The 23,135-nt window shown below is 40.4% G+C and overlaps 2 protein-coding genes, 1 long non-coding RNA gene and 5 other non-coding genes across 9 annotated transcripts in view; 5 read left to right on the forward strand and 3 right to left on the reverse strand.

The window, feature by feature from the left end:
- LOC139629473 (uncharacterized) overlaps positions 1-1,806 on the reverse strand; it is a 10,044-nt gene extending 8,238 nt beyond the window's left edge. Inside the window, exons 1-2 of the long non-coding RNA XR_011692981.1 lie at positions 1,129-1,806; positions 910-1,002 (exon numbers count right to left, since the gene is read on the reverse strand). This is a non-coding gene — a long non-coding RNA (uncharacterized lncRNA). The remainder of the gene's footprint in view (positions 1-909; positions 1,003-1,128) is intronic.
- rlbp1b (retinaldehyde binding protein 1b) overlaps positions 1-5,776 on the forward strand; it is a 7,375-nt gene extending 1,599 nt beyond the window's left edge. Inside the window, exons 1-7 of one of the 2 annotated variants that reach the window (XM_071492086.1) lie at positions 6-773; positions 898-1,026; positions 1,839-2,043; positions 2,659-2,837; positions 3,374-3,532; positions 3,818-3,928; positions 4,435-5,776. In XM_071492086.1, coding sequence (XP_071348187.1) covers positions 913-1,026; positions 1,839-2,043; positions 2,659-2,837; positions 3,374-3,532; positions 3,818-3,928; positions 4,435-4,563 — 897 coding nt within the window. In that variant the 5' untranslated portion in view covers positions 6-773; positions 898-912 and the 3' untranslated portion in view covers positions 4,564-5,776. Of the gene's footprint in view, positions 1-5; positions 774-897; positions 1,027-1,838; positions 2,044-2,658; positions 2,838-3,373; positions 3,533-3,817; positions 3,929-4,434 lie in introns of those variants that run through there. The other variant, XM_071492078.1, reaches the window with a different exon arrangement.
- A 56-nt stretch (positions 5,777-5,832) lies between these two features.
- LOC139629430 (monoacylglycerol lipase ABHD2-like) lies at positions 5,833-22,211 on the reverse strand. The gene is made up of 11 exons (XM_071492041.1): positions 22,059-22,211; positions 21,614-21,678; positions 20,663-20,897; positions 19,156-19,331; positions 18,590-18,757; positions 16,828-17,011; positions 16,510-16,602; positions 15,935-16,036; positions 15,760-15,829; positions 14,468-14,552; positions 5,833-8,084 (listed from the first exon to the last, which is right to left on the reverse strand). Exons 3-11 carry the CDS (start codon positions 20,872-20,874, stop codon positions 7,900-7,902), a joined length of 1,275 nt encoding a protein of 424 aa, XP_071348142.1. The 5' UTR covers positions 20,875-20,897; positions 21,614-21,678; positions 22,059-22,211; the 3' UTR covers positions 5,833-7,899.
- trnae-uuc (transfer RNA glutamic acid (anticodon UUC)) lies at positions 9,140-9,211 on the forward strand. The gene has a single exon. It is a non-coding gene; the product is annotated as a tRNA-Glu (tRNA).
- On the forward strand, positions 9,552-9,623 carry trnae-uuc (transfer RNA glutamic acid (anticodon UUC)). Its single transcript has one exon. It is a non-coding gene; the product is annotated as a tRNA-Glu (tRNA).
- trnae-uuc (transfer RNA glutamic acid (anticodon UUC)) lies at positions 11,904-11,975 on the reverse strand. The gene has a single exon. It is a non-coding gene; the product is annotated as a tRNA-Glu (tRNA).
- On the forward strand, positions 12,335-12,406 carry trnae-uuc (transfer RNA glutamic acid (anticodon UUC)). The gene has a single exon. It is a non-coding gene; the product is annotated as a tRNA-Glu (tRNA).
- trnae-uuc (transfer RNA glutamic acid (anticodon UUC)) lies at positions 12,770-12,841 on the forward strand. The gene has a single exon. It is a non-coding gene; the product is annotated as a tRNA-Glu (tRNA).
- Positions 22,212-23,135: the final 924 nt, after the last annotated feature.

The following is a 23,135-nucleotide window of genomic DNA, read 5'->3' on the forward strand; positions in this document are numbered from 1 at the left end:
GGGCCTCGGGTTTATCAATACTCCCCTCACAAACGAGTGTTCTCCAGGACAAACACCTATTCATCTTCCTATAACATGGACTCAGCTGCAGCTCAACATTTCACAAGACCAAAGCTCAGAGTTATGGATGTCATCAACAGCTACAGTAGCCTTAGCTGCTAATCTCTGATCCCTTCTTCAGGCCTGCTAGTTGTCCTTACCATGTATTTACAGGCTTTACTGGGCTCATGTGAGGGAGATTAATCAAACACTGAGGCCTATTCATTATGGTCCCGCAACACTGGTTTATGGGCGTATTGTTTCATGTGGATTAGACATGTTTTAAACTTCACACAACACCACCAAGTCTTGTGAGAGAATTACACAGTGAGGCATTTAGCTTTTAAACAGAGCAAAAAAAGTTTGAATCTCCCAAACAGTCAGCAGGAAGCAGTACAAGGTTCAGCTCCAGTGCTGATCTGCAGATACAGATAAGTGTGGGTGTGTCTTTGATCACAGGAAAACAAAGATTTGGAGGGCAGCCATCAAAACACCTGCTGGGACATCATTCATCCGTCTTTTTCACAACATACATTTTGCCTCATCTTAGCAGGAAAAGCGCAGGTGTAACTAATCACAGTAATGATGGATCTGCTGCGTTTTTGTGTGCCACCAGTCCATTGTCGTTCAGCTATGTCATGTATTAAAGCCCCAGAAAGGGGCTTTTCCTTCTATGATGAAATGTCTACTGTAAAAAAGTGTGACAGCACACTGTGAGAGCAGTGCAAAGACAGGTATCTGCACTGTCATTCATTGCTGCTGAGCTTTGAGATCTAAGAGAAACACAGAAACAAGCTGTGCTGTATGTTTGTGTCTGCAGATTGCCTGTTGCATTAAAGCTATTTCCTGTCTTGTCAGAGTGGAACTTACCGTATGGTGTCGGAGGAGGAGCAGGCTCTCAGGGCTAAGCTGGAACGTCTCACTGTCAAGGACCACGGGCCTGTGTTTGGACCCTGCGCCAACCTGCCAGACCACACCAGGCAGAAGGTACTCAAACTTTAGAGACATCACCAGGCTGCATCAGATTCAGACACATCAGCTTAAACAGTTCAGGCCTCATACACAATGGGCCAACACAGGCGGCCTCACTTCTTGTGCCTGGTTGGACCTCTTCCTAGGACTGTGTGGGTGTGTCTGACTTTTTAGTGTTTTTTCTGCATCTGCTAATGTGGGATAACTTACAGCTTTGTCATTGTAATCGGAGTTTAATCTCACCATTTACATCTTAGTTCGGCACAACTTCAAAATCAGAGGTGGTCTAAGTCTAATTAGCCAGAATAACTGAAAACACCTGTGTGTAATCACTGTGCTTTATGAATGGTATATATTATGACACTATAGAATACATATATACACAATGTCATTGTAAGTTATAAGTATGTTCACAATGTTACTATCATATAAGAGATGTGAATCTATCCTTTGATGTTAGCAAACACAGGGTAATTAAGAGGCTAATGCAGGCTAGGGAACATTTGTAACATGCTAGCTTGTTATGTTTAGTTAAAGCATGTTCCTGCAAGAAAACACAACAAACACGAGAAAAAAGCCACCTTAGCTGGGAAGAAGTGGCAAATAAGTTAGCTAACTTAGTTAGCTAGCACATAACACTAGCCAGCTAGCCTCACCAGCTTATCGTCATCTGTCTGCTAAATGAACAGACTAGCTAGGTGAACAAGGCCGGGGCAAACTTAAACTTCACAGAACAGTGGGTAACAAAAAGGCCACATGTCAGACAGTCAATGTACCAATATAAATATAAAATGTGAGCTAACTGTCTGGACGGGCTCCCCCTGCAGGCCAAGGACGAGCTGAACGAGACAGATGAGAAGCGGGTGTCTGCGGTGAAGGAGCTGCGAGGAATAATGAAGGAGAAGGCCGATGCAGGTGATGATCTGGCCAAGGGGGTGCAGGACACCTTCGGAGAGAAACCAGATGCTTTGCTGGTCCGCTTCATCCGTGCCAGGAAGTACGACGTGCCCAGGGCCTTCGAGCTGATGAAGGGTACGTCAGGAAAATGAACTGTTCAAAGTGGTGGATTTACTGACAGTTTTTCCTCTTCTCTCCATAAAAATGTAATTATGATGTCAGGAATGAGAATATCTGAACCAATCCAGTATAAAAATAGGATTCTTTTTTTTGTCAAAATCTGTCAAGATGAGGTGTCATATGACTGACAGTCAGCCAAACAAAGGGACAGACACTGTCACAGCGCTCCAACAAGGCTAATTTGCAATGAAAAGAAACTATCAGGCTTCAAATGACACAGACTTTTGAAGGCTTTTACCAATATAAATATTTAATTGAGAGTTTTTATGCCAAAGACTGGCAGTGATCCTGTGTTTCCAACATGAATAAAGCCTTTGGAACAACATTTAGATCATCATGAGACAATGCAGACACTGAAACTCTGCCTGTAACAGTTTTATGCACATTACCACTTCCTGAAGACAGGGTGATCCAACCTACCTTTTAAATAATAGGATGAACTCTGAAATATTATGAAATTATGAATTTACATATAAAAGTGTCTCTAAGTTAAAATTAAAATAATAATTTCATAGTCTGATACCAAAACCATCCCAAACACCCAGAATCTGCCCCTGTGTCTCTGTCCAGGCTACGTGCGCTTCAGGAAGGATTACCCCGAGCTGTTTGAGAATCTGACCCCAGAGGCCGTACGCAGCACCATCGAGGCCGGCTACCCCGGCATCCTGCCGAGCAGAGACAAATACGGCCGTGTGGTTCTGCTCTTCAACATTGAGAACTGGGACTACGAGGAGATCACCTTCGATGAGGTAAGGAGTGCTGGGTGACCACAAATCCACAATGCACAAAGAAAATATATTTCCAAAGTCACTTTTCATTCAAACAGGTGCAAAATAGTTGTGGATTTTTTGTTATTTGTTGCACCGATCTGATCTCATCATAAATGTTTTCAGTATCACCCCAGGCAGACAGAAAATGGGATTAGAAATATCAGCAAGCTTCTAACCCTTTGGCCTTGGTAAACCAACTGTAGGTGTTTTGATCTGTACTGGACTCAATCTTCACACAACCTTGGCAAATTATAAGCTGTTTGAAAGCTGTAGGTTTCCTGATCCTGTCTGTGCAAAGTAGTTCAGGATACAGAACTGGTTTAGACTTGAGGCTGTGGATCCAAAGTGTTTCCACAAAAAAATACTACTACAGGCCAAAAAAAGGGTTGAAGAACAGTATTCTTTTATTTTTTCGTTACATTATTTCCAGACGTGCACGCGATGCAGTTGTCTGGTAACAGGTTAAATGAACTTAGCTAAATAAACATGGTATATGTCTCTCTGTGTGTGTTCAGATCCTGCGTGCCTACTGTGTGATCCTGGAGAAGCTGCTGGAGAACGAAGAGACTCAGATCAACGGCTTTTGCATCATTGAGAACTTCAAGGGTTTCACCATGCAGCAGGCGTCAGGGATCAAACCCACCGAGCTCAAAAAGATGGTGGACATGTTGCAGGTTGGAAAAAAAAAAATTCTTGTCCTGGACTAGTTTGCAATAGGTTTTCAAATGGCTTTTCTCTTCATACCCTAAAGTTTAAAGTTCAAATCTGCTGTATACTAAAGATCAGTGGAAGATACATGTTTTTGTTTTATTATTCTTTAAATATATCCCACAGAAGATTGTGTAGGTTACTCCTCACGTCTGGTTGCGGTTCGGCCTTCTAGTTCATGGAGGACTCCTCTTCACTGAAGGTTTTATTTAGAGTTACATCAACAAACTCTCTTACTTTTTCTTCTCCAGGATTCATTCCCTGCCCGTTTCAAAGCTGTGCACTTCATCCACCAGCCCTGGTACTTCACCACCACCTACAACGTGGTCAAACCCCTCATGAAGAGCAAGCTGCTAGAGAGGGTGAGAGGTTTACACAGCTGTTTCAATAGTAATGTCAAAACTGTGTCAAAACTGGTTTCAGTGCTGCACTTTCAGAATAAAATATGTATGCAGAGGCTCCCTGGTGTTGTAAAAACTACACCGATATCAGGTATCAGTTAAAGTACACGATACAGTATAGGCCTATTACCTGAGTGTTGGTTTTCAAATTCAGATTGAATGCACAGATTTTACTCCAGTTTGTAGATTCATGTTTTACTGTTTCATTTAAGTAATGTGCTGCTTTAAATCTTTCATGTGACATTGCTTTTTATTACTGGAGTGTCATATGCTTGATATTAGTGTTGAATTTGGTTATGATTAGTAAAGCAGACAGTAGACTGCTGATGCCACTTTGAAATTGTCTGTGTGCTTGTGGGTTCATGGAGTGGTCCCACCTCAGGGTAAATAGGTATTTACAAATTGAATAAGTAGTACAGGAAATACACAGTTGCAAATTACTCTAACTGCTGCTATCTTTGCCCTAGGTGTTTGTCCACGGAGACGAGCTGGAAAACTACTACAAGGAGTTTGACGCCGACATCCTTCCATCTGAGTTTGACGGAAAAGGTGCCAAGTATGACGGCAAGGCCACAGCAGCCAAGCTGTTCGACTAAACCTCCTCCACCCCTTTACCAAACAGGCAGAGAGCCATTAAATATTACAAGACCCCATAGACTGTGGAGAATTAAAGCCCAATCTAGCTGTGTGGGTGTAGTAAAAAACATGTTATGAATGAAGTCATGAGTGTGTGAGACGTCAAAGTTGTTTACCTGAGGTCCAGACAAAGCACAATCAAACAGGAACGAGGCGGCCTCACTTTCACGCACCCTTCAGTCATAATCAGTTTCTACCATCACAGTTTTAGACCAATCACTACAGGGAAATGACATTTCCAAAGCCAAAATTTTAAGAATAATTTCCTACCTCCCATCCAGCAACCATTGATTTCATATGATACCAATATTTGTGAACATCAAACTCATTAGGTCTTTCATCATGATGACCATTTATGTACCTTTATTTTTTTTTAGGTCATATTTGTTATTTTCACACAGTAAAGCAATTTTGTACAGGAGCTGCTTTGATGCTGCCTTTGGGAAACAGCAATCCTTGTTAAACACACACACACACACACACACACACACACACACACACACACACACACACATTTAGATAATTCTGACACTGTTCATTTTAATTGACTCAAACAAGAGATCTAAGCACTTCCTAAAAGTCACCAACAAGGAAGGGGTTTCAAAACAGCAAATGCTCACAACTGTATTACTGTAACTTTGAAGAAAAAATAAAGAGATGACCAAATGTCTGCAGTGATGGATTACCTATCATATGTTCAAGTTGATTTTCATACGAATCCTAATGAGTGGAAGTTAATGGCTGTCTGGGAGGCATGGTTTGGGAGATCAGTGTTACTGTAATGCACACATAGCTCATAGCTTTAAATATCATTTTGTGAAGGACAAAAATGTAACTGGTTTACACACAGCTTACACACAGTCAATATCAGCAGCTCTGAAACAACAGACTGAAATTTTCAGTCTCTTCTGTTAAGTTGTGCTTTGTTTGGACCGTAGTTCATCCACACAGCTTGTTGTAACACTGGCAGGCCCCAGATTTCTGTGTCCAATCTCTGGTCCCTGTCTCTCCATGAAATACAAGGCTGATATTCCAACAAGTGCCTGTCTCTCATGTTTTTTTTAGATTGTTCTTCGATATGAATATTATGATGATATAAGTTTTACCCACTGTGCTACCTGGTGCACCAATAAGAATGTCTTTAAGTGTACAATAAACTGTATATAAATATAAGTTGTAGTCTTTGTTTTAATCTACAAATTAAAAAAATCAGAAACCAGAGAAGTAAATGTTTGTGAAAAATATTTATTAATGGGTGAGTTCAAATATGACTTATCATTCAAGTCTGTGTACCACATCAGAACAAAACACAGAATGATTAGATTAGAAATGTTACACCCATATGCTGATAGGTACTATATGGTCATACAGTGCAATAGGAACTGTAAAGACAGTAAAGTGCAGGCAAAACAGTCCATATCTTAAACAGTCAGGACACATTGCACATACAGATGGAGTGGTGGTGCTGCTGCAGCTTCAGAAGGCAGATGGAGAACGGAAGATGTATTAAATCTAATGGCTGATATGTTATGAATAAGATATGCAGGGACTTGGGTGGAGTCCACTGCATTTACACAATGTGTGACAGGATGTTACTCACAGGAAACTGATTCATATCAAACAGACACACCATAGGCACTTCTCGAAATGGTGATGAAAAAGTCCAAAATAAACCACAGAAAACAAAAAGACATAAAATTCACCTGTTACTATGTGTTTTTATTATGTATTTATATTTGTTTTACATGACAAACTCCACCCATTTCAATATCAATAAGCAGCTTAAAAACTGCGGCTACTTATGAAACTTCTTCCTTCATTTAAGGTATTGTCTAATATGGGACCTCCACTGCGCTTTTTAAAGGTTTTTGGCCAAAATGCAGCAGAATCATTAAAAATGAAAAAGTTAAGCTGCTTTTTGTTGAGAAGTGTTTTAGTGCATTTGTTGGTACATTATTTTCCGAGTATCTCCTGCCCTGGTTTCTAGGTATGTCAAAGGACATTTTCTGTGGTAATAATCCATGGAAACAGGAACATTTAGAAAATCACTCTGTGGCAGGAGGCATCATAGTACTGGGTTTTATGATCTGTGGGGGATGGGGACAAGCTGACCTAGAGAAGTACAATGTTAAATCTAGTTTCTATGAGGAGCCCATATTTCCATTCAATAACACAACAATGGCTGTTAGAAAAGCATTATTTAATTAAAAAAAAAAAATCTGTCTGTCTGTGTTTTTATAACTCCTAAACCTCTTTAAAAACCTGAAAGTTGATGTTAATTTTTTATTTTGAAGGTGAGCAGCAAGGATGCAGGTCGATGGTCCACTGTACACAACGGAAATGCAAATTGAAAACCTGCAGCGTGGTGTCAAAATGAGCAAAACAATGCAATAAAGATAAATAAATCAACAATTTAACAGACATTTCTTTCAATAAAACAGCAGAAATTTCTCAGTGGAACCAAACAAGATCATATCACATTTCAAATACAGTTGAAGAAATTAAATTACAGATTGAACGCAACACATGTTTTGTTGAGCCTTAACAACAGCTGGAAATCCTCAATGTAAACCATGAATCATGTCATAACTGCTGCTCATCAGAGGCAGCTCAATGATTCACAAGAAGCCAAAAACTCAAATCTGTTGCAGTCTCACATTTATATAAAGGCACTTAAATCTGGTCGGGAACTTTGCAAATTAAATTCTGAAAGATTTTTTTTAAATAGATAACCATAATATGCTTTAAAATATGGCTGATGTGGGGCATCAGGTATATTTGAAAGTATATTTCTGTTCAGATTTTAAGGCTTCAGACTGGATGTGGATCCCTCACACTAATGTTAGACTAGAGGTCTCATTAGTCTGTAGCCTGACCGATGAACATTCAAGTATCGGCATTAGTATTAGTTTTCAGTAATAATTGTGGAAAAATCTTTCTACACAGACTTTCACGTTCATGCTGCACCTCCTTGCAAACCACATCACCCAGCTGTCCAGAGTCAAGAGGCAACACCTGCCAAAAACCAGCAGAGGGCAAACTACTGTTGCATTGGAGGTTAACTGGGAACAAAATATGAGGGAGCAATTCAGCATGGGGTCATATTACACTCAGCTTTTTCTAAGCCTGTAAGCTTTAACTTTCAATTTGCAGCCTCACTGTAAGACCATTAGTACAGAAGTAGAGCAAATATGAAGGGCTGTGTGAGTGTGCCTGTACATCTTTTATCATTTGGTCTATAGTTTTGTCTCCAAACTGTGTGTACAGTATGTGTTACCCACTGAGTGTTACTGTGTTCATGTTCTGTGGCTGCTCCTCTGACAGGCCGGCCTGTTCTTCTCCCAGCGGCAGATGGCGTCGGTGTACTCGACTATGACTTTGTCCATCCAGGTGAGGGGTTGAGGGAACAGCACGGCTCCCTCGAAGAAGCCCAGGTGGCCTCCGTGTTGGGTGAGGGCAAATATCACATTGGGCATCTTCTCTGGAGAGGACAACAGACAGGAGGAGAGATAAGGTAATTGACTCTTTCTATTAAAGAATGGTGACACCTGATTCAGTGCCAGCTCAATCAGTTTCATGTGGTCATAGGTTCAAGATCTTCAACACTCAGCTACAGTTTACTACAGAGCTCTACGGATCTTCAAATATCTCCTACAGACAAGTGTAAGACCAGAGAACAGCTGTTGCTTTACACCTCTGCAACATGTCTGCAGAAGAAAAAGCACCAGAAAGTGCCGTCGCTGCCCCTCAGGGCTGCCGAAATCACAGGAGAGACACTAAAACAAAGCAAAATGAACTCTCTGATCTGCGACAGGAGAACATTGGCCTGGCAAAGCAGGTATACAGTATGCTGTTTGATAAGATCATGATAAGCAAGCTGGAGGAGCAGCAGGCCAGGGAGCAGGAGGTCCTGGATGCATTAACAAAACACTGGGAGGAAACTGCGATGAATGAGATGGAGGTGGGCTGTCTCAAGAAATGTCTCCAACTGCAGGAGCAAAAACCAGCTGAGGAGCCACGAGGAGGAAAATCTCCTGATGGAGGAAGCTTGGCCGACTAAGTACAACACTCTGGAAGAGAAATTAGGAGCAGAGCCCGCCAAGAGAGAGGAGGAGGAGAAACAAGGCCTGGAGAAAAAGAAAGACAAGGAGGAGCAGGAGGAGGTTAAAAACAAACAAAATGAGGAAAATGAGGATATTAAGAAGAAAGAAAAGTAGGCGAAGGAGTCACAGAAAAAGAAATGAAAAGAGGAGAAGGTGAGGAAGTAAGGCAAAGGAAAAGAAAAGACTGGATGCACGAGAGCAAGTGAGACAGCGACAGTCAGGTGGAGAAGGCTACTGGTTGCTCAGCTAAGGTCGCACAACAGTAGCCCCCTCCTCCTCCTCCTCCCCCCTTCAACTTTTGAATAAAAGAGAAATTCAAACACCAACACAGAGCAGTGGTGAACCTGACATTTCATATCTGATACCTCAGGATAAGATATAATTTGAATTATTTCTCAATAATCTTGTGGCAGCCACTCTTGGTTTTAGCATGTCCCATATGGTCTAGCGGTCAGGATTCCTGGTTTTCACCCAGGCGGCCCGGGTTCAACTCCCGGTATGGGAACAGCTGTCTTTGTAGGGCTTGAAGCCTGTTACTCTGCAACTTCAATAATGACCACTACAAAACAGTTTGTATTGAAGAGAATTGATAAAACCTCCAACTTCTATGTACTAATATAAAGTTAATCTGTCCTTTTCTACAGCATGTTTAGTTTTCAGGGTCTATTTTCACTTTTCTAACAGGTGTATTAATGCAATATTTGAAAATCACTGCTTTGTAGAGAACCCCTTCTACTGAAGGTTTAAGGGTGTGAGCTACAAAAAGGGCAGCTGATGGCATGATCCAGAAAATACTCAGCAGGGTTTTCCCATTGTGTTGAGAAACCTTGAGTGTTGGACCTATATCCCATATGGTCTAGCGGTCAGGATTCCTGGTTTTCACCCAGGCGGCCCGGGTTCAACTCCCGGTATGGGAATAGCTACCTTGGCGATTACTTATGCAATTGCAGGATTTCAGAAACAGTCAATTCTGATATTTAATGTTCCTGTGACAAATATTAACACTTGTTGTACTCCATACCTAAGTACTGTTGTAATGAAGGTCTCTCGATCGACATTCAAACACCTGAATGTTTTGGAAATTCGTCTGAAGACTTCATTATTCCCATATGGGGAATAATAAGTGATCCATCATTTTTCATCATATTTAATTTTCAAGGTCTATTTTCACTTTTCTAATGTGATTATCGATGCAAACTCTGAAAATCACCGCTTTGTAGAGAACCTCTTCTACTGAAGGTTAAAGGGTGTAAGCTACAAAAAGGACTGCTTTCAATATGGGAACAAGTACCTTTGTAATTATTAGGGACTTTAAGCAGCAACAGTTGGAGGGACAGCTACAGCGTGGTGTGATATGACATGAACTCTATCTTGACATTTCTACTGTTGCAGCCCAAATGTCTGCAGTGGCAAACTAGTCGTTCTCCCGTAGTAGACAGCTGGGCTGCAACGGTGGAAAGTGTTGAGATAGAGTCCATGTCATATCACCTGACACCGTAGCCGTCCCTTCAACTGTTCTTGCTTTAAGTCCAATTGACACCAGAGCAGGATTTCAGAAACAGTCATCACCCCTCTTTGGTGTTCCTTTGACAAATACGAACACCTGTTGTAGTCCATACCTACATCCCAGACCTGAATAGTTCATCTGATTTATTAAATTGTAATTAAAGTCTCTCAATAGACTTAAACACCTGAAGTGAGTAATGAGCAATTCATCTGAAGACTTCCTCGTTCCCATACCAGGAGTTGAAACCAGGCCGCCTGGGTGAAAACCAGGAATCCTAACTGCTAGACCATATGGGACCGATGAACATCTTGTTGTGATTATGACCAAGTGATTTTTTTTTTTTTTTTTTTGGTAATCATTCCTATACCTGTCTTTATGCCCCATATGGTCTAGCATTAAGAAGTTCTTGTTTTTACCTACCCAGGTTTTTTTTTCTTCTTTCTTTGATGGCTCGTGTTCAATCCCCAGTATGGGACATTAAAGATCCCTGTTTATTTGCTTATGGCTTTCAGTTGTGTAAATATATGTAGACACGTGTTAATTTGAATTTGGTACGTCAGATGGTTGAGTGTAGTCTTGAGCTGTATCCAAATATTGAAATCTTGCTCCAGGGTAAAAACCTGTAAATGCGATTGTTCCCAGACTAGGATTTCAACCAGAGCCACCTGAGTTGTTTGAAATGCGAGAAAGTTGTTTTCCTTCCCCATCACATGTCCCATATGGTCTAGTGGTCAGGATCCCTGGTTTTCACCCAGGTGGCCCAAATTCATCTCCTGGTATGGGAAATTACTTTAACATTAACAGAACTACCTCTTGTAGCTGGATCTTTGACACCAGAGACAAAAACTATCAGTCTGAGTTCAGATCCTGGAGTGAAAATGAATACTTGCTCTCAGTTATCATGGAGAAATCAGATCATCTGGATTAACGTACTGAAGCCTGTTAATCTGCAATTTCATTAATGACCCCTACAAAACTGTTTCCATTGAAAAGGATAAACCTCCAACTTCTATCTAAGAATATAAAGTTGATCCATTGTTTTCCTCAACATGTTTAATTTTCAGGGTCTATTTTCACTTTCCTAATGTATGCATTATGCAAACTCTGAAAATGACTGGGAATGATATGGGTATGGGAAGGTATGTTTACAATAACAGAACTACCCCTTGTACCTGGATCTTTGACACCAGAGACAAGAACTTGAACAGTCAGAGTTAGGTTCTCATATGAAAATGAGTATTTGCTTTCATGCAATTCGAATAGTTTCATATTTCTAATGTGTGTATTGATGCTAACTTTGAAAATCACTGCTTTGTAGAGAATACATTCGACTGAAGGTTTAAGGGTGTAAGCTACAAAAAGCGCAGCTGATAGGATGATCTGCAAAATAATCAGCAGGGTTTTCCACTGTGCTGATAAACCATAAAGGTCACAATCATGTGGTCATCACCCATATGGTCTAGTGGTCAGGATTGTTGGTTTTCACCCAGGAGGCCCAGGTTCAACTACCTTTGCAAATATTTACAGCAGAGAAGGATTTTACAAACACTAAGCTGTGATATTTCATGTTCCTGTGACAAATATGAACAGCTGTTGCAGTCCATACCTCAGTACTGAGATGTAATGAAGGTCTCTCATTAGAGATTCAAACACCTGAATGTTATAAGGAATTCATCTGAAGACTTCTTTATTCCCATACCGGGAGTTGAACCCGGGCCGCCTGGGTGAAAACCAGGAATCCTGACCGCTAGACCATATGGGACTCAATTACAATAGCCTGATAAATAAAGATTACTGACTGTTATGACCAATTGATTTTGTGGTAATAATCCAAATACCTGTCTTTATTCCCCATATGGACCTTTAAAGATTAACGATACCTGGTCAATTACTTATGGCCTTCACTTGTGTAAATATGTAGACACATGTCAGTTTGATATGTCATGAGATAGTGAGTGTAGTCTTGAGCTGTATCAAAATATTGAAATCTTGCTCCAGGGTAAAAACCTGTAAATGATTCTGGCCACCTCGGCGAAAACCAGGAATCCTGAGCTCTGGAGCCTGTTTTCAAGGAGGAGTTACTTAAAAGCTAAGAGAGTTCTTTTACATTTACACCATGTGTCCCATATGGTCTAGCGGTAAGGATTCCTGGTTTTCACCCAGGCGGCCCGGGTTCAACTCCCGGTATGGGAATGTGTGTTTATAATAACAGATCTGCATCTTCGACATCAGAGACGAAAACTTTCTTTCTGACAGTATGAGCTCAGGTCCTGGTGTGAAATTGAATACTTGTTCTCAGTTCTTACTAAGACCTCAGCTCATCTAAGTAACACATTGAGGCCTATTAAGCTGCAGTTTCACTAATGGCCACTAGAAAACTGTCTTTATTGAAGTAAATAAGAAAAAAACAACTTCTCTCTACGAATGAAGTTGATTTATTGTTTCCCTCAACATGTTTAATTTCCAGGGTCTATTTTCACTTTTCTAACGTGTGTATCAATGCAAATTCGGAGGGTTTTCCCATCGTGTTGAGAAACCTTATAGGTCGGAATCATGTCCCATATGGTCTAGCGGTCAGGATTCCTGGTTTTCACCCAGGCGGCCCGGGTTCAACTCCCGGTATGGGAATGTATGTTTATAACGAGGGAGCTACTCCTTGTAGCTAAATCATTGACATAACTGAAACAAATTCAGACCACTTAGAGCTTTGTGTGGGGTGTCCTCAGAAAACCGAGAGCAGTGTCAAACTGCACTTCTATATTTACAGCTGCAGATATATTAACATTTATAACTGCAGCTGATCAACTTTTGTTAATGTTTCGTTAGAAAGTGTGAAACCCTTATTAGTGGTTTACTTACGTTATACATATAACATAATAACTGCTTAACATGTGACTGCTTTATAACTGATTTGAAACACACAGGCTTGTAATTAGCACATTTGATTTCAACAGGGAACATTAATACACTCTTGCATCAGAACGGGGCCTTTTTACTTAAAAATGTAATAAAAAACTGCATGCATCATAATAGCTATACAAACCTTATGTATACTTTATAAATGTTTACACCATCATAAATCTGCAGTTGTAAATCTTAGGGAGCAGTTTATAAATGGTTTTAGTCCAAAAGTTGTTGAGTATGGTTCTCTAATGAATTAAAGAACTAGCTTGTGTGTCATGCCAGCGAATGATTTCCCACAACCTCAAAACCCAGAAACTGTTCTTATTAATTCCTTGTAATTGATGTGTAAAGCATTAGTGCACCTTTTCAGAAAGTGACACTAAAACATCATCAAAACTGTAGATGATTATGATCTGAGAAAAATCCTTAAAATAGACTGAATCAACAAGTCGTCACTTGCAAACTTTGGACCTTTTATAAATAATAAAGCAACAAAGCAAACATCAAAGGAAAACATAAAAATCCTAGTATCCATGTTTCCCTGAAGTAGAGGAGAAGTTTAGTCTTTCATTTGTCAAGGTCTAAGTCGTTACACATACTAACTTACACACATAGTGCATGTGACCTACTGAGGCAAGGCAAGGCAGCAAGCTGGGGCCACAACCACACACACACGCATGCACGCACGTGCGCGCGCGCAGGCACACACACACACACACACACACACACACACACTGCTCTATATATATAATCCAAGAGCTCAGGCAGATCACATGGCCCTGAAAAATTCAACAAGACTGTCTGGGCTGGGCGGTGTCGAGTAGGTAGCTTGGACAAGACTTTATCAACACTTAAGACTCTGGCTCCAGAGTCCAGCTCCAGAGAAAAGACAATGAGTTCATTCACTCCACACTAGTCTGAGTTTACATCACTGTGACGACAAGGTTTCGCTGCTGTAGTCATCGTTCTCTAGGAAACACCCAAAATACACAAAACAAACAAAGCAGATCCTCACAGCAACAGTTCAGTTAACTCTACACATGCTGTTGCATAATTACAAGTGAATAATACTAATATAATGGATGTTTTATCGTGTCTAATCGCTACAACTTATCATTAATGGATGTACATTATTGTTTTATGTCTTATATGCCCACCTATTTCCTGTTCTGGGGTTATGATAAACCTTCTCTGAATTCAGTGTAAAACCACATGACTCATGAATCACTTTACATTATGATAAATGCAATACACCATAGCTATAGTGACATTCACACGACACTCTGTTTACTTCTAATTAAATACCACTAATGGACACTAATTAAAAAAATCTTGGCAAAGGCCACAAACCTGCGAGTGTGCGTGGAATAGCCAGGAGTGACTGATGAACTAGTGGGTCGTCAGAGGAGTTTACCAGGAGGAGAGGTACAGTGACCTGGACAGGAAACAACAGTTTGTTTATAAATGACTTTGTAAAGCCTGGTTACACACTGTTACTGCAGGAGTGGTATGACTATGAGTAGAAGGTGTTTTAGTAGAGGATTAGTCAGAGTAGAAGTTGTAGAAGCAAAAGTTCTACAGTGGTAGAACAGTGGTAATGGCAGAGGTAGCTTCAGTAACTTCAGTAGTAGCAGTAGTAAAAGCAGTATTTTTATATATTTCAGTCACTCAAATATAGTTTGACAATGTGGGAACTGTGTTTATTCACCTTCTTTTCCAGAGTTAAATATGAAAACTGATACCATGGAGATCATCATGGACTGAGAGCTACAGCTGGCAAGTTTATTAGCTTAGCTTAGCATGATGACTGGAAACAGAGGGAGACGGCTAGCCTGGCTCTGCCAAAGCTCTGAAGCTCATAACATTTCTCTGCCACAGTAATGTAAAAACAGCAATTTGTGGTTTTAGAGGTAGTTACAGAAATAGTCACACTACCAGGCAACCAGCTAATACACTACACAAAAATAGTGGGCAGGGGGAAAACACCATCATGAATAGTGGTATGACATAACTTCCTCTAAAAGCACAAGATGCAGTGTGTTAACTAGTGAGCAACAGAGGTGTTGGTAGGTAGTTTTTTTTTTTAGCTTTGGACAGAGCCAGGCTAGCTATCCCTCCTGTTGCAGTCTTTATGCTAAGCTAAGATAAGCTAAGCTAAGATAACCACCTCCCAGTGCTAATTTAGCAGTACTGATCTTCTCATCTAACACTCAATAAGAAGACCGGGTTAAGATTTAACATCATACTGAAGTAAGACATTAATAAAATTGAATAATAACTGAAGTATGCAACACTTTTTTAACAATAGTAGAAGCAGCTGCCATAACTGTAACAGTGAAGCTTGTGCACAGCAGCACTATTAGAAGCTCTAGCAGTAGAAAAGGAAGTCTAATAGTAGGAAAGTAGCAGATTAGTCCAAGTCCCAATCAAAGATGTACTAATTTAGCTGCAGCACAAGCAGTAGTAGTAGCAGTAATTGTAGTACTGGTAAGACAGAAGTAGACGCAGTAGTAATTGAAGCCATGTCAGAGGTCAGAGGTGATAATAGTAGTATCAGAAGTAAATAAGTAGTACATTAAATCAATCAAAACTTAATATCAGTCGAGGTTTGTGTTGTAAACACCTACACTGTTGTCACTTACTTTGTGCATGTAGTGCACACAGCTCTCCTTCTCGTAGTACTCCTTCAAGGAGCTGTAGCCGTGGAATTTTCTGCAGGACAAATCGTGGGATTACGTCAGTGACAGAGATGAGTTGTGGGGTTTGGAGCAGCCATTAGCAGCCCGATGAAAGTCAAAATCCACCACCAAAATTCACCTCATAATGCTGTCATCGATCTGCATCAAAGAGGTGGCTGCATACAGTCTGCTCATGTCTGCATCCCCGATGTTGCTGGAGCTCAAGCTCAGCAAACTGCTCCTGTTTAACAGAACAATAAAGGTATTTAGACGAATCAGGGCAGGAAGCTAAATCTTTGTTTGGCTGGTGATCCCCAACACCCACCTGACCCTTTTTATACTGTAGCACACACTCCAAATCAAAGCTAATGGAATTCAGACTTAAAACCTTCACCCTAATTTTTCAGGATAGGGTGACTAAGTATTATTTCTTGTCTATAGACAGATTATATACAATACACTCATTCCTTCAGACAGGAAACTCTGCCTCCTACGGATGTTTCTTGCTGTACAAATCCACTGCAAAAATTTGAGTAGAGTAACGACTCAATACATCTGAAAGTAAGAATTCATTCAATTTATATTGCTGCAGTTTATATTATTTAGAGTTTTACAGCTGATTCAAACATGACTGAATTTGGACAAAGAAGACGTTTCTGTAGCAGCTTTAACTGTTAATCCTGTTTTGCAGATAAGGTTGTTGTGTTTCTCCACCTGTGCGACAGGATGAGCTTCTTCATGTTGTCCGCCAACACAAAGTTGTAGAGCCTCCGGCACTGGTCCCACTGAAGGAATGTTTCCTGAGCCCTGAACACACACACCCAAAAATGTACATATAGAAATACATTACAGAAGAAAACCACTTTTAAGATATTGTAAAAAGCTTTAAGATGTAACACGTAGTCATTGAATGTTTCTTTTAGAACTGGGGCTGAGACTGAAGTGAATCTTCTCTTTCCCGGCCTATACATTTTCCATTTTTTCATGTCCAGTCTTGCTTCTGTTTATTTGTTTTAACTTCAGTCTACGAACCTGAGGGCGCTGTACCCTTGACACACGCTGACACAGCACAGCACTCGGTCCTGGTTTGACTGGTTCTCGCCCAGGAACTTACAGACGACGTTTCCCCCGAGACTGAAGCCCACAACCACCAGCAGTGTCTCAGGGAAGGCCCGTTTGATGTAGCCCACCATGGCCCCAAACTCCCAGGTACAACCTGAATGAAAGACACCTTTACAATTGAGTAGTAGTGATAGATACTTATGTAAGACATTAGATAAGGAGGCCAAGTAATTTTATCATTATCATTAGGTTTTCTTCTTCTGTACTTTCTCCAGCCCAGTTTTCTCTACACAGGACTGTTTCTGTTTTGTTTTCATTTTGTCTTGTTTTATTTCGCTTTTGTTTCTCAGGAATGAGATTTCAGTTGCCAGATGCATTTAACCCTTTTACAACCACGGGGACCACCGGTGACATCGCGGCGCATGTGTATTTCAAATTACCATAACTCCTCCTGAATTAGATTTTTGCAATCTCAGAAATGTTCAATCTGCACTTTTCAAGAATTTATAAAAAGAAAGTTGAAGAAAATTCAATTCCATTTTTGTCCTTTTCCTCTTATAACACAAAGTTTTAGGTATTTAATTACATAAGAATGGTAAATACTTGACAGATTTTGAAAGTTCTACTTCTCCTGGAAAAAGGGTGTAAATTATTTACACATAGGGCATTTTTTGACACAATTATTGACAAAAATAGACAAAAAAGACCAAGCATTTTAATAAATATATCTATTATTATGGTGCTAAAAGGGTTAAAACTGTCCTTTCATTCAGTTGAAGCCTTATGGTCTTATATATCATGTTTTATTCAATATGTTTATATGTTTAATCAGCTGAGCTCGGACAACACACAACTACACCCTCCTATGAATCCTTCTGATTCTTGTACTTTATGTGTCCTAAAAGACTGGACTGAAGATATAAAGTGTTGTAATTTTCACCAACTTAATGAGGATAAGACTGAGATGATTATATTTGCTAAAAATTTGGGAGTAGGCTACTCTGGTTCAAATCGGACCTTTGAAAAACAAATACAAGCTCTTACTCAGTCTTGTTTTATCAGTTTTTATCAGTTATCCTTTCTGTCTGTTACCGACCTGGAGGCGGTTATTCATTCATTATTTCATCCTGCCCGGACACTGTAACCATTAAAAGCACAAAATTATCAGCAATTATCCCAAACTATTGCTGCAAGTTCTGTAAAGCTCATTCAAAGTTTTCACTGGATCAGCTCTAAGCTACGACTCTGACCCGCTGAGCCCAAATAAACAAGGACACACGGGTCAGCGGGAAAAAAAGCTCAGTAGTCTAATCTTGCAACCAAAGGTGACCAAGCACCTAAACTGTGGAGGGAATTATTGTCCACAGTCCACACAGCTGTTTCTTTATTTTCTTTTAAATGTCACCTACAAACACACCTTTTTAAAGTGGCTTTTAACTTCACTGTTTTATGATGTTTATTTCTTTTTACTTTTACTTTATAATCCTATTACTGTCTCCTATGGCCTTTGTGAAAGCACTTTGTAACTGGGTTAAGGAAAGTGTTATACAAATAAAGCTATTATTATTATCATTATTATTATTTAAAGCAATGAACGCTCTTTAAAACTTACTTAGTTCATGTGTAATTAGGCAGCTTCAATTCAAAGAACCAACAAAAAAAATATAATGAAGGACACTGTGGTTTACAATCACTTTTCTTATTTCTGAGTCATGTGGTGTTTTCTCTTTACCGTAGGTGAACATGCGTGGCGAGGTGAGCTCCATGTTGGGCAGGGCTCCCAGGTGGTTGAGGACGGCACAGCGGTAACCCTGCCGCTGGGAGTGATCCACAAAGGTGCGAATGTAATTCTTCTCGCTATGGTTACCGATCCCAGGGCAGATTACCATGGTAATGTCATCTGCCAGGGCCACAACAGGGAGCACATACACAAACACACAAAGTGGGGTCATGTGTGGGCGTAAAAGAGGATGTCGTGTGTCTGTGTGTTTGTGTTGATTTAATTGGCCACTGAAATGCAAGGCATCTTCCCACAAGGTAGTTCATTAGTGGTCTCTCTGCTGGTGCATACTGTAGTACAAGCTGCTTGTTACTTGAGGCTAATGAACTCATGATCCAAACAAAAACATAAAACTCAGGAGCAGAGACACAAAAATGAAAACAGCTTAACAAAATAATGATCAGTGATGTCGTTGTTAAGAAAATAGCTTTAAAAGATCAGTAGTAGTGTGACTGAATCCTGAAAGTGCAGTCAGCTGCTTTGGTGCTTCACCAGAAAGACCAGTATTAGTGTCTGACCTCCTGTGCTGTGGTCTCCAAGTGCTTCGAAGAGGTCAAAGGTCGCTGTGGCTCCGTCCTGCATAGGGAGGAACTTGCGGACCCCGCAGGGCGTTGGGGTGTTGACACGTCCCATCTTGCCATACAGGGCCGTCTGGAGATGACCACTCTTCCCCCACAGCAAAGGAGGAATGTATCTGAAGAGGAGGACAAGCTCCATATTATATAACACAGCTGCAAACTCCACTCTGAAGATGTTTCAGCACAGTCTTAGCAAAGATTATCAGCCCACAGACAGCTGCACGTACCACTCCAACAATAAGAGGCGGCAGACGAATCCACAGGCACTGTCAGCCATTAACTGACCAGCCCTGTCAACTCCACCTGAACTCTGAGCTGGAGAGGACTGCTTCTTTGTAGTTGACATTTTCATATCACCAAATCATGCAGCTACAGACACCTTACTGCCATGACCTTTTAAATGTGGTAGAAATAAGTGGATCTCAAGCCAACCAGATTTAGCATAACATTAAGTGCAGGGCTGAAAATGAAAGGGGAACTCCACTGATTTCACATCAAAGTGTAATAAGCTGTATAAAGTCATTTCTGGCTCAAGTTGAGTCTGAAGACTACAAGTTGGAAATGAAAAAAAATCTTTGGGTGAGTAGTTGGAAAGAAGTGAAGTAACCAGACCTTTTCTCATCTCTGTCTAGAATAGAAATGAATAACAAACCCGAATCCCAGACTGAACTGTTCGTGGTCAAGTTGCATTGTGGTTAATGTAGGAGTGGAAGAGTGCCCACTATAATTTCCATAGAAGATGATTTGTCCTCAAAATGCTAGTTTTTAACTGAGCAACTATCCAAACCTCAAAAATATTTAGGTTACAATCAGATAATGACAAAGAAAAGTATCAAATCATCACATTTAAGAAGCTTTGACCAGCAAATGCCTGGAATTTATGCTTGAATAATTAAAATAATAATTAAAATAATTAATTATCAAACTTGTTGTAAGACTAATTGACCAATTGACAAACCATTGCAGCTCTATGTGGGAACAGGAAACCTGCTGGAAAACTGTTTTTAACTGAGTCAGACCCACAGCTGGTGATGTTCTTCATTACTTTGCTATTTTTATTGCTATGAGAGAAATACAGTGGCATGAAATGAAACCCAAGTCGAGCCAGAAGTCCTCAGTGTTTCAGTCGGACTCCCAGTCCAACTCTCTGGGGTTATGTGTGAATCACCAGGATCATGTCTGAATCACCAGGTCAATTCTACATCAAAGAAACCTGTTCAAGTGCAGTTCAGAGTGCTATTTTTCTCAATTATTTTTCAATAAATTTTATTACTTTTTTTATAACAGTCAGAGAAACTCAATCAAGTTATATCAGCCTCACAGCGTCTCTTCAGTCTTGACTATTTCACTCCAAAGCACTATGAGCTCGTCAAAGCCATCAGTGTTTCAGTCCAAGTTTCATCATAAGTCTTAAAAAACTTTCAACCAGACACTGAGAGACACTCACTCTTTGGTCAGCAGCGGGCAGGATTTGAGCAGGTAGCGGCTGAGCGGCGTGTCCTGGTAGGTAATCTCTGGTGGAGCTGTGGGACTCTTCAGGTTCAGACAGCGGACGATGATGTACAGGACCGTGGCCACTGCTGCCATCTTCACGCCATCAAACATGGCGGGCAGCTCCGAGCTGAGCGTGTGCATGTCACCATCCTCGAGGGTCGTCATTGTAGATGTGGGAGAAGAACCCGCTGTGTGCACAGGGAGTTAGGAAATCGTTCACTTAGACAAGTCAGGAGCTTACAGATGACAGATGGAGATGTATTATTGAGACAGCACTATGACTCTCTTATAAATATCGAATTTGCAGAGGTTAAAAAATTAGTAGTGAAAACAGACTGATATAATTTATCCATTTCAGGAATATCAGTCAGAGGTTTCTACCTGCTCCTGAAAAAAACATGTAAAACTGTGCTGCTTTAAATTCATTTTTTATCCATCTGTCTTAATCTATCTCAGAGTTGTTGTAACATGGGCACAATAAAGGAAGGACTTCACACCTTTACGTTAAATCTCTTGAAGTCCATGGAGCCACTGATTCACACATTTATCTTTTCTATTAAATAAGTAGCAACAATCCACTTCATCACATGGACATTTCAGACTCGGCCTTTCTGCGCAGGCGTGCTCCCGTTTGAAAGGTGCTAGTCCTGAGAATAATGTGGGATCGGTGGGAAGTTTTGGTTTCTCCTGATTGGTCGAAGGACTGTGTCACTATCGGTCACATCTTGACCTCTTGAAGCAATTTCTGACAGAAAAATGTAGAAATATTGTCTTTTTGTACAAAATATCAGGTACAGGATGCTTCAATCCAAAAGTACAGACACTGATAATGACCATCAGAAAGGCACAGTGAACAGCTTCCTCTACACACTTTGCGTGATCGTAAAAAAACGAGTTTACTCACCTTGTCTGACTTTGAAGAGAGTGAAGTGGTGTCAGTCCTTCGTTTTGAATGATGTTCACTCAGCGCTGGAAAACACATTTAAACAACTTGTATCGACTTAATTCATTCGGCAAAACATTAACAAACTAAAGGCAACATCAAAAACATAAAAAACACATTATTTGTCGTATCACATTGACATACATTTATAATGCGTGAATGACAAAACCAGTACGACAAAAACTAGAATACGATACAGCAGAGGAGAGTAAACAGCCCGGTTAGCTCAAATATGCGTCCTGCTCTTAGTTTCTTGTTCTCTTTTGTTTTGTCACTCAGGTAAAACTGTTCCTGTGTGAGGCCGAAGTGAATTACAGGACTTCAGCAAACCCACAAACACAACACGGACCTCACATAAAGTACAGGACATTTTTAAAAGGTATAAAAAGAGGATTTCCGGTCCTACCATCGTGTCTTTTTCAGTCAGTCCTGGTTCTGGTCGGATCCACCCAGAGTTGAGCTCCGTCTCAACACCGTGTGTTTACAACGCAGGAGCTGACTGACCAGCAGGGAGCTCAGGGTGCATTCAGGTGCTCTCACAAAGCTCCGACGTATGGAAATGCACGTCGAAAAAGCAGCCAACAATATAAATAACTTATTTTAGCTTGTTCGGTACACAGTTTAGCTCTTTAGTTTTCACACACATAATGGATGAGTTAAAATAGTATATGTGTAAATCAAATTCCAACTTTCTAAGTAAAAGTCCACTTCCGTCAAGCCGTCAATGTCCGACAGCACAGGAAGGCAGCAGAACAAACAGCGGTGTCGCGTACTTCCTACTTCTGAGAAACTAACAGTTTATTAGTAATAGCAGAAGTTTAATTTACAGAAGCAGCTGCAGTTTTATTGGATACATTTACATGTGTATTGAAGACCATTGCAGGCATATATTGTATATCAACAACAATCTTTGATGTAGACTTGTAACCAGAGAATATAGGCATAATCTCCCACACAACAAACAAGCACCTAAGTTCATATCGGATTTAACTCTCATAAACGTACAAACTACCAGACACTCAATTATTACGCAAATAGTCATTAAAGAATATTTTTATTCAAGTGTCATACACCGAAAGGAGCCCAGCCCACTCCACTTACAGCCTGCCTTCAGAGGCAAGAGCAATCAGAAAGGAAGCAAGTTACATGTTACTGTAACATAACGTGTCAAACACAATCTGTCAAGATACAGAGGTGTGTAGTAAACATGGCCAGATTACTGAATGTTTCACCTGGAAAAAGTCTCAGGCAGAAACAGAAAACAACCACAAAGGGACCCATGACTACCAAAGAGTCACAAAACGAAAACAGAGACACAACGTGACCGCAAACAGACAAAGAGATTCAAAGAACCACAAAATGACAACAAAGAGCTGAAAAATGATAATGGAGAGACTCAAAACAACCACAAAAAGGCACAAAATGACCACAAAGAGACACAAAACATCTACAAAGAGACAAAAAATGTTAATACTCTTAATCA

Source organism: Trachinotus anak, unplaced genomic scaffold (assembly GCF_046630095.1).
Source record: "Trachinotus anak isolate AG129_WGS33_773 ecotype Australia unplaced genomic scaffold, CSIRO_AGI_Tana_v1 ptg000002l, whole genome shotgun sequence".
NCBI classification, from domain to species: Eukaryota; Metazoa; Chordata; class Actinopteri; order Carangiformes; family Carangidae; genus Trachinotus; species Trachinotus anak.